The sequence below is a fragment of the Diceros bicornis genome, chromosome 7 (assembly GCF_020826845.1).
Source record: "Diceros bicornis minor isolate mBicDic1 chromosome 7, mDicBic1.mat.cur, whole genome shotgun sequence".
In the NCBI taxonomy this organism is placed as follows: Eukaryota; Metazoa; Chordata; class Mammalia; order Perissodactyla; family Rhinocerotidae; genus Diceros; species Diceros bicornis.
The window spans coordinates 2527270-2540826 of NC_080746.1; the positions used below are offsets into that span (position 1 = coordinate 2527270).

General features: G+C 41.6%; 1 protein-coding gene across 1 annotated transcript; it reads left to right on the forward strand.

Annotated features, from left to right (window-relative positions):
* The first annotated feature begins 7408 nt into the window (after positions 1-7408).
* SPATA19 (spermatogenesis associated 19) lies at positions 7409-11491 on the forward strand. The gene is made up of 6 exons (XM_058544424.1): positions 7409-7486; positions 7659-7715; positions 8228-8320; positions 8485-8576; positions 11050-11127; positions 11425-11491. Exons 1-6 carry the CDS (start codon positions 7409-7411, stop codon positions 11489-11491), a joined length of 465 nt encoding a protein of 154 aa, XP_058400407.1.
* Positions 11492-13557: the final 2066 nt, after the last annotated feature.

Sequence of the window (13557 nt, forward strand, 5' to 3'; positions counted from 1 at the left end):
AACACTACCAACCAACTTGACCTGGTGGTGAGAGAACAGTCCAACCAAAGACAGCAGAATACACACTCTTTGTAAGTACACTGGAATCTTCTCTAAAATAGATCATATGCTATATCATAAAACAAGTCTCAATAAATTTAAAAGAATCGAAATCAAACCAAGTATATTCTCTAATCACAAAATAATTAAAATAGAAATCAACAATGGAGAGAAATTTGGGAAATGCCCAAATATTTGAAAATTAACAACATACTTCTAAATAACCCATGAGTAAAATAATAAGTCACAAAGGAAATTAAAACATATGTTGAACTGAATGCATATCAGTGCACAACTTATGGAAAACAGCTAAAGCTATATTTAGAAGGAAATTTTTATCTTTAAACACTGATATTAGAAAGGAAGAAAGATCTCAAGTCAATATTCTAAGCCTCTGCCTTAATGAACTAGAAAAAGAAGAGCAAACTAATGCCAAAGCAAGCAAAAGGAAAAAAAAAAAAGAAGATTGAATTAGAAATCAATGAAATAGAAAACCAAAAAATGAAAGAGGAAAAAAAATAGAGAAATTCAATGTAAACAAAAGGTGGTCTTTGAAAAGATTTAAAAAAATAAACTTTTAGCTAGGATGAGCAAGAAAAAAGAGAAGACACAAATTACCAAAATCATAATTGAAAGAGGGGAATATCACCAATGACCTTACAGATTTTAAAAGGGTTCTGCAGGAATACTATGAACAGCTTTATGCCAACAAATTAGACAACTTAGATAAAATTGATCTATAGCTTCAAGACAATGACTATCAAAATTCCAGCAGGATTTTTTTTTTTGAGAAATTGGCAAGCTAATTCTAAAATTTACATAGAAATTCAAATGATCTAGAATAGCTGGAAAACTTTTGAGGAAAAAAAGAGGATTTATACTACCTAATCTGAAAACTTACTATAAAGCTATAATTATCTAGACAATGTGGTATTGGTATAAGGATAAACATATAGGTCAATGGAAAATAGTTGAGATACATAAATAAGCTCTATGGTCAATTGAATTTTTGACAAAGGTGCCAAGGCAATTCAGTGGGAGGAAAAGATAGTCTTTTCAACAGAAGGTACTGGTATAATTATATATTTATATGCGAAAATATATATTCAGATCCTTACTCATGCTATACACACAAAAATAACTCAAAATGGACCACAGACCTAAATGTAAGAGCTAAAATTATAAAACTTCTGGAAGAAAATATAGGAAAAAAAATCTTCATGACCTTAGGGTTTTAAATATGATACCAAAAGTATACTCCATAAAAGAAAAAAAACATATAGACATTGACTTCATCAAAATTAAAAACTTTTTCCTTTCCAAAAAGGAAAACTATTAAATTAAAAGGCAAGCCACAGATTGGGAGAAAATATTTGTAAATCATATATGTGATAAAAGGCTTATATTCAGAAAGTATAAAGAACTCTTACAATTCAACAAAAAGAAGGCAAACCATCTAATTAAAAAAAAAAAAGATTTGACTAGATATTACCCAACTAAAATATATGTAGCTAATAAGTACATGAAAATATTATCAACACTATAAGTTATTAGGCAAATGCAAATTAAAACCAAATGTTATACTTCTTTACACACCAACTAGAATGACTATGATAAAAGAGACAGATAATACAAGTGTTGTGAGGGTACAGAGAATCTCGAACCTTCATAGATTACTGGTGAAAATGTAAAATGTTACAGCCTCTTTTGAAAAAAGTTTGACATTTCTTAAAAAACTAAATATATGCCAAATATTTAAAGAAGGACTATTACCCATCATTTGCAATCTCTTTCAAAAAATAGAAGAGAAGGGAACATATCCCAACTCATTCTATGAGGCCAGTATTACCCTGATACCAAAGCGAGACAAAAACATCACAAGAAAATAAAACTATAGACCAATATGTCTTACAAATGTAGATGTAAAATCCTCAAAAAAATACTAGCAAACTGAATCTAGCAACATATAAAATGGATTATATACTATGACAAAGTGGGATTATCCCAAGAGTGCAAGATTGGCTTAACATCTGAAAATCAAAAACTAATATAATACATGATATTAATAGACTAAAAAACAAAAAACACATGATAATCTCATTAAAAAAAGCATTTGACAAAATTCAATGCTTTTTTGTGAAGAAAACACTCAAAATATAGGAATAAGAAGGAAACGTCCTCAACTTGATAAAAGGCATCTACAACAAACCATCATCTAACACCATACTTGATAAAAGACAAAGCTTTTATCCCAAAATCAGGAGCAAGAAAAGCATGTCTGCTTTCTCCAGTTCTATTTAACAACGTGTAACCAGGGCAGTTAGGCAAGAAAAAGAAATGAAAGGCGTTCAAATTGGAAAGGAAGAAAAAAATTATCTCTATTTGCAGAAGATATGATCTTGCATATAGAAAATTCTAAGGAAACCACCAAAAAAACTATTACAGTAAATTAATTCAGCAAAGTTGCAGGATACAAGATTAATTTTAAAAAATCCACTATATTTCTATACACTAGAAATGACAAATCCAAAAATGAAATAAAAAAAGAATTCCATTTACAATAGCATCAAAAAGAATAAAATAGGAATAAACTTAAAAAATGAAGTACAAAACTTGTACATTGAAAACTACAAAACTTTGTTGAAAGAAATTAAAGGAGATTTAAATAAATGGAAAAACACTCCAAGTTCATAGAATGGAAGACTTAATGTGAAGATGACAACGCTCTCTGAACTGATCAACAGTGTCATCTATCGTCTTGCACCCAATGCAATCCCCATCAAAATGCCAGCAGGCTTTTGTTTTTCTTTTTGCAGAAATTGTCGAGCTGATCCTAAAATCCATGTGGAAATGCAAAGAACCCACAATAGCCAAAAGAATCTTAAAAACGAACAAAGTTGGAGACTCACACTTCCCAATGTCAAAATATACTATGAAGTTATAGTAATCAAGACAGTGTGGTATTGGCATAAGGATAGATACATATATCAGTGGAAAGGAATTGGCAGTCTAGAATAAACCCTTACATTTATGATTGAGTTTTGACAAGGATGCCAAGACAGTTCAGTGGAAAAAGAAATTCTTTTCAACAAATGGGCTGGGATAACTGGATTCCACATGCAGAAGGATGAAGATGGACCCCCTACCTCACATCATATACAAAAATTAACTGAAAATAGATTATAGGCATAAATACAAACGCTACAACTATTAAACTCTTAGAAGAAACATAGGAGTAAATCTTATGACCATGGCTAGGCAACAGTTTCTTAGATATGGCACCAAAAGCACGAGCAACAAAAGTAAAAATAGATAGGGGCTGGCCCGGTGGCATAGCAATTAAATTTGCACATTCCACTTTGGTGGCCCTGGGTTCGCTGGTTCGGATCCTGGGTGCGGATCTACTCACCACTCATCAAGCCATGCTGAGGCAGGGTCCCATATAGAAGAGCTACAATTCTACAACTATGACACACAAGTATGTACTGTGGCTTTGGGGGAAAAAATAAAAAAAAAGAGGAAGATTGGCAACAGATGTTAGCACAGGGCTAATCTTCCTCAAAAAGAAAGAAAAAAAAGTAAAGATAGATAAACTAGACTTCTTCAAAAGTCTATTTCATCATTTTGTATGGCAAATGATGATTTCATTCATCATTTTGTTCTTCAAATAATACCATCAAGAAACTGAAAAGACAACCCACGGAATGGGAGGAAATATTTGCGAATCATATATCTGATAAGATACTCGTACACAGAATATATAAAGAACTCTTACTTACAACTCAACAATAAAAAGACAAATAATCTAGGGGCCAGCTGGGTGGCATGGTGGCTAAGGTCGGCAGACTCCACTTTGGTGGCCTGGGGTTTGCAGGTTCAGATCCTGGGCACAGACCTACACCACACATCAAGCCATGCTGTGGTGGGGACCTACATACAAAACAGAGGAACATTTCCACAGATGTTAGCTCAGAGCCAGTCTTCCTCTAGCAAAAGGAGGATTGGCAACAGATGTTAGCTCAAGGCCAATCTTCCTCACCAAAAAAAGAAAGACAAATAGTCCAGTTATAAAATGGCAAAGGATTTGAACAGACATTTATCCAAAAAGACATACAAGTGACCAATAAGCACACAATGCTCAGCATCACTAATCATTGGGGAGATACAAATTAAAACCACAATGAGACACCACTTTATGCTCACTAGAATGCTAAAATGCAAATGAAAGTTTAATAACAATGTTGGCAAGGATGTGGAGAAATTGGAACTCTCACACATTTATGGTGGGAGTGTAAAATGATGTTGCCACTTAGGAAATGTTTTGATAGTTCCTCAAAAATAAAGTTATTGTAGGGGCTGGCCCAGTGGTGTAGTGGTTAAGCTCACGTGCTCCACTTCGGTGGCCCACGGTTTGCAGGTACAGATCCTGGGCATGGATGTACGCACCACTTATCAAGCCACGCTGTGGCAGGAGTCCTACATACAAAGTAGAGGAAGATGGGCATGGATGTTAGCCAGGGCCAATCTTCCTTAGCAAAAAGAGAAGGATTTGGCAACAGATGTTAACTCAGGGCTAATCTTCCTCATCAAAAAAAAAAAAAGTTACTGTATAACTCAGATGCTTAATACCATTAATTAATTAAATGCAAATTAAACTATTCTTAGTTACCACTATATCTCCATTCAGCTGGCTCAACTTTAAAAGAGTGACAATGCCAAGTGTTGGCAAGAATATATAGCAACTTTTACGTTCATATATTGCCTATGGGCAATAGTTGGTACAACCACTTTGCAATACTCTTTGGTATATACTAATACTAAATATATGTAAAGCCTACGACCTACCAATTCCACTTTTTGGTATATATATACTCAGAAGGTTTAGTTCTTATGTCAATGAAAAGATAGGCATAAGAATGTTCATAGCAGCATTATTTTAAAAAGCATCAAACTAGATACAACAAAAATGTCCATCAATAGTAAATTTGATAAATAATTTGTGTTATGGTGATACAATGGAATACTAGGCAAAACTTATCTATGTTGATACAGGTCAAAATGCTGGTCACCTTATGGGAAAGTATTGACTGGAGACCTGCTGGGGTACTAGAAATGTACTATATCCTGATCAGGGTGGTGGTTAAACATATATACACGTGTGTGTGTGTATGTGTGCACTTAAAATTTTTCTGAGCTGTGCATGTATTTGTATATTTTACTGTATACATTTTACAACATAGTAATAAAGTGAGACTAGATTCATGTATCTGTTTCATTTTGGAAACATAAACATAGGATGTATAGCCTAGAAACTTATAAAAATATTACTTCTGAAGCAATAACAAGGTTGAAGGGATAAGGGAGGAGATGAAATTTCCCTGATTGTATCTTTTCATGTAGTTTTAATTTTTTAATCACATTAATGTTTTAAATATTCAAAAAATAAAATATCAAAAAAGATGGAAACATAATTATTAGGGGATAGTGGCAGAAACTGAGATGTTTACAAGTAATTTCATCTTCTATTTTATAATTTCCAATCTTCCTTGCAGTTAAGTTGGGGTCGTATGACTAGTACTGGCCAAAAAGCTTTAAGAAGCAGCTTTCGGGCTGAAACAGAAGAGCTGATTCTATTCCTTCTCTTGCTTTGGCAATCACGGAGGTCACATCCTGAGACCATGGAGCCACAGGATGGAATTCTTCGTGTATCTCTAAGTCACCACATGGAGCACAACTACCCTAAAGAGGTACTCAACTTGTATTGGAGTTTTTGAGAGTGAGAAATAAAACCTTTTTGATTTGAGGACTTGTTTGTTGCCTTAGCATATCCTATCGTATTCTGACCAATAGAGAAGATGTAAAATTGAGGTGATTTGTTGAGAGTGAGGAGACATAGCCACTATATTAGGGGAATTGGGCAGAGTGAGATAAAGGTTTTCTGTACTCTTAGAATAATGGGAGTGAGAACATTTATAGAATATTAGAGCTAGAAGAAATCTAGAGACATTATTTTGTTCTTTTCATTTTGAAGACAAAAATACTAGGACCAGAGAGGCTAATGATCGGGGCCAGGTCACATAACAAGTTAGTGGTAGAAAGAGGATTACAACTCTGGTTTCTGAGACCTTGAGAAGAGTCTCAGGGTTAGGCTACAACTACTTGTGAAAGCAGCTAAACATTTGCTTAGGGTCCCTTAGGGTATTCCGAACTTCCTTCAATTTCCTAGTGAAGGTTCTAAACGGGAACAGCAGCTATCTGAGCCCCTATCAATTTTTTGCCCCCAAGTCTGAAGTCACAACACAATCCCCTTTTCATTTCCAATTTACTGTCCTTCCACTTAGGCAGTCCACCATGGGTGACTTGAGATAATCAGGAAATATCTGTTACAAGAAGATGGCACTTTCACTTTCTACCCTATACCTTTTTTATTATTTGGATTATTTTTTATGAATTGAATCACTTGTGTAAACAAAGTAGAAAAAAATAAAATGTCCTTGTTGCAAATTTTGCTCCTTCATCTTTGATGTTTTTTGGGCGATTAAGATATATATAAGAATAAGAATAAGAAATGCTTGTGGATGAGGCCAGCCCCGTGGCTTAGCGGTTAAGTGTGCGTGCTCTGCTACTGGCGGCCCGGGTTCGGATCCCGGGCGTGCACCAACGCACTGCTTCCCCGGCCATGCTGAGGCCGCGTCCCACATACAGCAACTAGAAGGATGTGCAACTATGACATACAACTATCTACTGGGGTTTTGGGGGAAAAAAAGGAGGAGGATTGGCAATAGATGTTAGCTCAGAGCTGGTCTTCCTCAGCAAAAAGAGGAGGATTAGCATGGATGTTAGCTCAAGGCTGATCTTCCTCACACACACAAAAAAATGCTTCTGGCATTGTTTGAATGAATGTCTAGAGGGCCCAGGTCATTTTTACAAATGACAAATTTATTCAAATTTATTTATACAAGTTTATTCTTTTGATGTATAAAATCTCTTTCTGCTTCAGCATTGCTCAAGACTGGGTGACCACCCATAATAAGTTCTCCCCTTGTCCCACAAATCTCTATCTATGATTTGGGTAACTTCCCCCTTGTGTCTTCCTCAGGTTCATATTGGCTATATCTTATCCTTACCTCCCATCCCCTCATCTCTCCATTTCTGAGCTCTGGCCATCACTAAGGTAGCAGATATTTCCTGACCTCTCTTTTCCATCTCCACTCTGACTCTGGAGGTTACAGAAGGTCATTGTCACATCATCATTGGCCAGCCAATCAGGTGAGCACCTTGCTTCAATGAACTCCTTGTTCCAGAGGAGTTCTCAGGCAGCTTCAATGGAAGGAGGGAGCCAAGAAGGAGGCCTGGCATAAGTCCAAAGATGATAATTACAACATGGATTGTGTACATTCTTGCCCGGAAAGGTGCAGGGTTCCCCTTCCCACCAAAAATCAGTTCGGTAAGTGGAGTTGGTGGTAGACATGTGGAATTGTTTCCCATGTATCTTCTCCCTTCTGAGCCCCCTCCTGCACTTCCAGAGAGATCTGACAATATACAACTTTGGATAAGAACGGAGGAGGGGGCTGAGTCTCTAAGTGTTCCAAGGGCATCCATTTACCAATTTGTTGCAGGACGTTGAAGTTGTGGAAAGCGAGGCTGTGTCTGTAGTACAGCACTGGTTGAAAAAAGTGAGTAAGATTCCTCTACGACTCAGAGTGCCCAAAATTCTAGAGAGCTGGTCTCAATGGGTGCAGGATCTGGATTCCCCTCTCCCTAGAACCAGGAAACCCAAGTTCATTGCCAGACATCCTGCCTAGAGCTGTGTCCAATTCACCAAATGTCCTAGGAGATGCTGGGACTTGTGTCCTTGTAAAAGATGTGCTGGAATCACCACTAGCCCTTCCTGATTCTCAAGCATACTGGAGGAGAAGTTTCAGATGCGTTGCCTCCAGCTACAGGATGTCTCAGGAATATCTTGGGATAGGGCCAAGGACTTAGTGAGTTCACTGGAATTCCACATGAAGGTAGCAATAGTCGAGCTGACTGCAGCAACTGTGAGACACAGAGAGTGTATTTGTGGACACTTGGCGTGTGTGTTGTGATGGAGAGGAAGAAAAGGGAAAAGGAAAAAGGAAGAAGAGGGAATACTGGAGATCAGATACAGAGTTCCACTTTCAGAGGGACATTACTCACCTTTCAGACTGAGGAAGAGGCTTCTCAGGACGTAAAGGAGAAGATGTCCACCAACTGCCCTCCCACCCATGGCCAAGATGTACATGTGACCAGAGATGTGGTAACCGAGAGTTTGAGACAATCATCCTGGGGGTGGGGGGAGGCAGGAGGTCATACTGCAAAGGATCTTGGGCAAGTGGGCGGACCTTGTCCAGGCTGGGCTCCACCATAGCCATGGAGTCCTTGCTGGGCAGTAATCATGCAGACCCTACCTGGATTTCGTAGGTGAAGCACCATCTCTCAAAGTCTGATTTGTTAGCAAACCAGAGTCAAGAGGTCCTGGAGGAAAGAACCAGAATCCAGTTCATAAGATGGAGGTAAGCATCTCATTTTCCCTGAGCCAAGTTGTGGGGAGGGAGAAGCAGAGAAAGCACAAGCCCCTCTTCAGGATTCCTGGTCGACACAAACTCCAGCTATTCTTCTCCAGAGATGTCGACTCCTTTGGCTGAGAAATTTTTTCGGCCTTACTTTGGGGTCTTAAGGGAATATATTTGCTATCTTGAAAGCCTAGCTCGTTCCTAAGTTTTAAAATGACTACAAGGGTTGGAAAACTGGGCTTGCTCATCATTTCTTAAATGCTTCTGAATAAATTTCAGACTTCTGTTATTTTTGCTCTTGATTTGTTCAGAAGTGGCTGCACTTTAAAGAGCTAAAAGAAAATAAGCTCTTAAAATGCAGAAGCCAAAGCCCTCATCTGCAACTGAAGTGAGTGAAGTTTTCTCAGCTGGAGGGTAGAATTCTGTGCTCCACGGCATGGTGGCCTTGTCAGGCTCCGGCTGCACCTGCCGGAGCACAGCCCATCCCTGTCCACCTATTGACCTTTCCTGGTTCTGAAGATGCTAAGACTCAAGCTGGAGGGGGCAGGTCTTGGAATTCAGCTCACTCTCCCTGGCGTGAGCTTCCCTATTTCCTTTCAGAGACTGGTGTTCACTCACGGTCTCTTTTCCCAGTAGAAGAATTGTGGGATTAAACTGGGCCTCCGCGAAACCGTGAAGGGACCCCCTCTCATCTCTATTTCCCTTCTTCCTTTCCATGCCACCATTGCCAGCTTTGCTCTCTTCTATCAAGGAGGATATATTTGTCAAGAAATGTATTCTGTTTCAGGATATCCAGTTTTCATGTGTTTACTCCTTCCAGGGGCATTAGCATTTTAAAAGAGGATTCAAATGCTCTGTAATTACATAACAGGAAGGGATAACTAATGGAGGAATTTGAGACCTCTCTGGGAAAGATTTTTTTGTATGGGAAACCTTCCAAGGTCCCTAACATCATAAATGTTGGTAACTGTAATCCAACCGCCGGCCTACACGTGGGAAGCTGGCCGATGTCTGGCGGCTGCACAAGGCACTGGAGATGCCGCAGTCCTCAGGTTAGGCAATGTGAGCACCATCTGCCACTGTCTTTAAGCCTTAGCTATATAGCACAACTAGGTTAAGGCTCTGGAGACATGTTACAGGAATTATAGTCAGTTCTCTATATAATTTTTCCACTCTGGGTTTTCTATGGAGATTTTAAACCAATAAACTCTGCCTGGTCCCCCACAATCCACTGGTTTTGGTACCCTCCTGTTAGTTTCAGGAAGTACAATATGTAGTCAGGGAATACATGTCCCTTTGTTAAGCAGCAATGAGTACTCATTTATTTGGTAGATGTGCGCTGACCATCTGATGTTTGCTAGGCCCTCTGGAAGGGAGAGAACAGAATAAGATGGAGCCCTCAGTTTCAAAGGGATAAAAGTTAACTAGGTGGATAAGGTGTATGAATGCTGATGTCAGAGAAGTTTGAGGAACATCTGCAAGAGTGTTGCATGGGAGGCCCAGGGTGCAGGAGTTCTGGCACTGCTGCCCGGGGTGCTCAGAGAAGGTTTCTGGAAGGACATTTGCTTGGGCTGACCCAGGAAGGGGGCAGGGACTAGAAAAACAGGAGCCAGGGGTGGTGCAGATCACAAGAGCTTTGGCAACTTGGTCAATCCAGGGCCCAGTGCTGCGGTCCCTCCTCCCTGAGGCCTCCCCCTTTCTGCCTTGGGCTGTGGGTAATCTCTCCTTCTTCTGGAACCCACCCGTTCATCCTCTCTTAGCTCTCTCCTTGGGCACCAACCCAGCTCCGCCTTGTGTAAGTGCCATCTATGAGCACGTTAGAGGTAGCATCAATACTGTCTTCACATTGAAAGCCCAAAACACCTAGAAGAAGGTGTTATCCGGAGAAGGCAGTTTCAACAGTCACAGAAATGGGGGATTCAGTGGACAGGCTGGTTTTGCTAGAGTGGAGGGTTTGTGAGGGGAGAAGGGAGTATGGAATTGGGAAGGATGTGACGTGGACCATAGAGAGGAAGGCAAATCCAGCATAGTGAAATAAAAACAATAGCAGCTATGAGGTACGTGCAGCTTCTTTGTGAAAGAATTTTCTAGAAGTATCTCTAAACCATAGTGAATGTAGTAAAATGCTGATCATAAAGAGCTGATAATGAAGTTGGAGAAGAATTCAGAAGGGGTGAATTCCACGTCTTACAGTCCACTGACCTGCTGTGTAACTCTAGTAAAGGTGCTATCTGTTTCCTTGACTCTCTTCAGGACCATCTGCTACCTGCTCCAGATTATTGGGTGGCTCAGGGGTACTTGGTTAGTGAAAAGAACCCTTTTTGTCCCTGATACAAGAAGGGTGAAGGAGAAGCTCAAAAGTTCCTGGGGACGGGGTCAGAACTATAATTCATATGATTCCAATTCCAGCAGTTTCACAATGCCTAGTAAAAAAGAAACTCAGCGATCCCAGTGTTTGAATGGTGTTTTGCAGCCATACCCGTATCTTCCAAGTGCCAAGTGAGGCGAGAGATGATGTTCTGCGAGACCGAATAGAGCAGGTGAGACAAAGGTAAGCCTTCCGGGACAAGTTGTTTTGTATCCCTATTGGGGGGCAAGTGGGGTGGGGCTGGCTGCTTGCCTCTTTTCTGTGGGTCTCCCTTAGGTCCAGCCCAAACCTGGGCTCCCTGGCCAAGCCTGGAGCCCTTCTGGGCCGAGTGCCTCTTGGCTGGACTCTGCTCCTTGGCCCGGATGGGGTGATGGCCCTGGCATGGGCTGTCTGCCCAACCCAGCTTCGTGTGTGGTCTGGGGTGTGCTCTGGGTAGCTCTGCCATCCTGCAGCCTCACCCCTCTCCTCTGTCCCCTACAGTATATGCCGTCTTGCGGATGAATCATCTCAGGAGCTTCACGACAGAACTTCCTACTCAGACTGCTGAGAGCAACAGGTGAGAGAGCCAACAGGTGAGGAGCCGGGCTGAGAAGATGGCTGTCTTGGGCAGGGAGACGGTGTGCTGGGACGAGGGCTGGATAATAAGGTTTGGTCCTTCCCTCTTGGTGAGGGGCTTGCACTTGGGCCAGTGAGGGTGGGGGAGAAGGCAGCTCACTTAGGCTCCTGCAATGCCTCTCTTCAATTTCTGGAGGGACTCAAAGTCAGATTCAGATGGGCCTCTCTGACTTTTTTAACTGTGGTGTCATAGACCAGTGCTTCTCAGTCATGCATAGGCCTAGGGGTCACGTGGGGATCTTGTGAGTGGACTGTGGCGGGGCCTGCATTCTGCATTTCTCACGCTCCGTGGCATTGCCACTGCTGGTCAGCTGACCCCACTCGGCACCACAAGATCACCAGCACTGGAGTCAGGAGCCAGAGTGCGTAGGTTTTGGCCCTGTCAACGACTAGATCGTGTCTTCGGGTCACATGGCCTCTTGGCCTACACTAATTCCCCACAGTGGTTGTTTACATGGCTCTGGAAGGTGAAGGCCAATGACAGGCGATGCGACTGCAGGAGCCATCCATTCAGGACACGGTTACTGCACCCCTGCCAGGTGTGCAAGACTGTGCTGGCCGTCCTGGGGGGCTGATGGGGTGATTTAGACTTAGCTGACCCCCAATATGCTTAAAGGAGGTCCACGGAGATGTATGCAGGCATTTATCAAGCACTTACTGTATGCCAGCTTCTGCACAGCCACTTTGTCCAGGTTTCTCACCTGATCCAAAACCACCTTAGGAGGAGGGCACTGTTTGTGCCCGTTATACAGATGGGAGAGGTGAAGCCACGCCTTGGGAGCAGATGCTGGGTTCCAGGCCAGCTCCATCATGGGCAAGATGCTTTATGCCTCTGTGCCTCAATTTCCTCAGACTTCACAACGTTGTTGTGAGGACAATGGTGTTCAGCACGTGGTAAATGCCACGTCGATGGCTTGTTAATATTAATAGAGATGAGGAAGGTGCGGTGTTTGCAGGGCCTTCTGAAGTTGGGGGAAGCAGAGCCAGGCTTCCATTCCAACTCTGCCTGACACACTTCTGCCTTTTTCTTCCCTGGGTTTTTCTGCTCTCCGCATCCAGCTCTGTGGATGTCAAGAACAGTGGGCTTAGGAGGAGTCATTGTCATCCCTGCCCTTTAGCTGTCCCACATTTCTGTGTTGTGCCCCTTGAGCATTCCTCTGCTTCCCAGGTTGACATCCTTTGGAGTCAAGGAGCAGCCTGTGTCAGCAGAACGTCCATCCCCCCTTGACCTGCAGAGCAACACCTGGGCAGAGAGAATCCAGTGGGTGAGCCCTTCCTTGTGACAGTGGCAGCACTGGAATCTTCTCGCTGAACTGCTAATAAAGAGACATGCTCTTTAACCACCATTCTGGCCTCTGGTGTGAGCGCTCTGCCTTTCATGCATTCGTCAGACACTGAGCACCGCATGGGCTTGCCTCTGGGGACACAGCTTGCAGCCTCATGGGGAGATGACACCAGGCTACCAGAGCACTGCACGAGCAGGCTGTGCCTGGTGCTCCTGGCACACTGAGGGGAGAGGGGGGCCAGGGCAAGGGGGTTTCCTGAGAAAAGCATGGCTTGTTGGTTTCACTCAAGTATTTATCTTCATTTATTCCTTCTCTAGTGCTCTTCCTTTCTCTATGTAATCCAACTTTCTGAACTACATCTTTTTCCCTCTCTCTGAAGGACTTAGAACATTTCTTGCAAGGCAGGTCTACTGGCGACAATTTCCTTTGATTTTTGTTTGTCTGAGAAAGTATTTCTACTTCACTTTTGAAGGATAATTTTGAAAGATACAGAATTCTAGGTCTTTTTGTTTGTTTGTTTTCTTTCAACACTTTGAATATTGCACTCCACTCCCTTCGAACCTTGCACGGTTTCTCAACTATCTCTGAGTAAGGCTTTTTTCCCTCCACTTTCAAGATTTTTTTCTTTGTCTTTGATTTTCTACAGCTCAAATATGATATGCCTAGGTGTAGATTTTTTGGTATTTATCCTCTTTGGTGTTCAAGCTTCCTG

Bases quoted from the DNA above. Each gene is read 5' to 3' on its own strand.
- SPATA19 (XM_058544424.1), top strand. From the start codon at position 7,409: ATGATAATTACAACATGGATTGTGTACATTCTTGCCCGGAAAGGTGCA. The intron at 7,487-7,658 runs GTAAGTGGAGTT...AATTTGTTGCAG, and splicing joins TCCCACCAAAAATCAGTTCG to GACGTTGAAGTTGTGGAAAG. The intron at 8,577-11,049 runs GTAAGCATCTCA...GGTGTTTTGCAG, and splicing joins ATCCAGTTCATAAGATGGAG to CCATACCCGTATCTTCCAAG.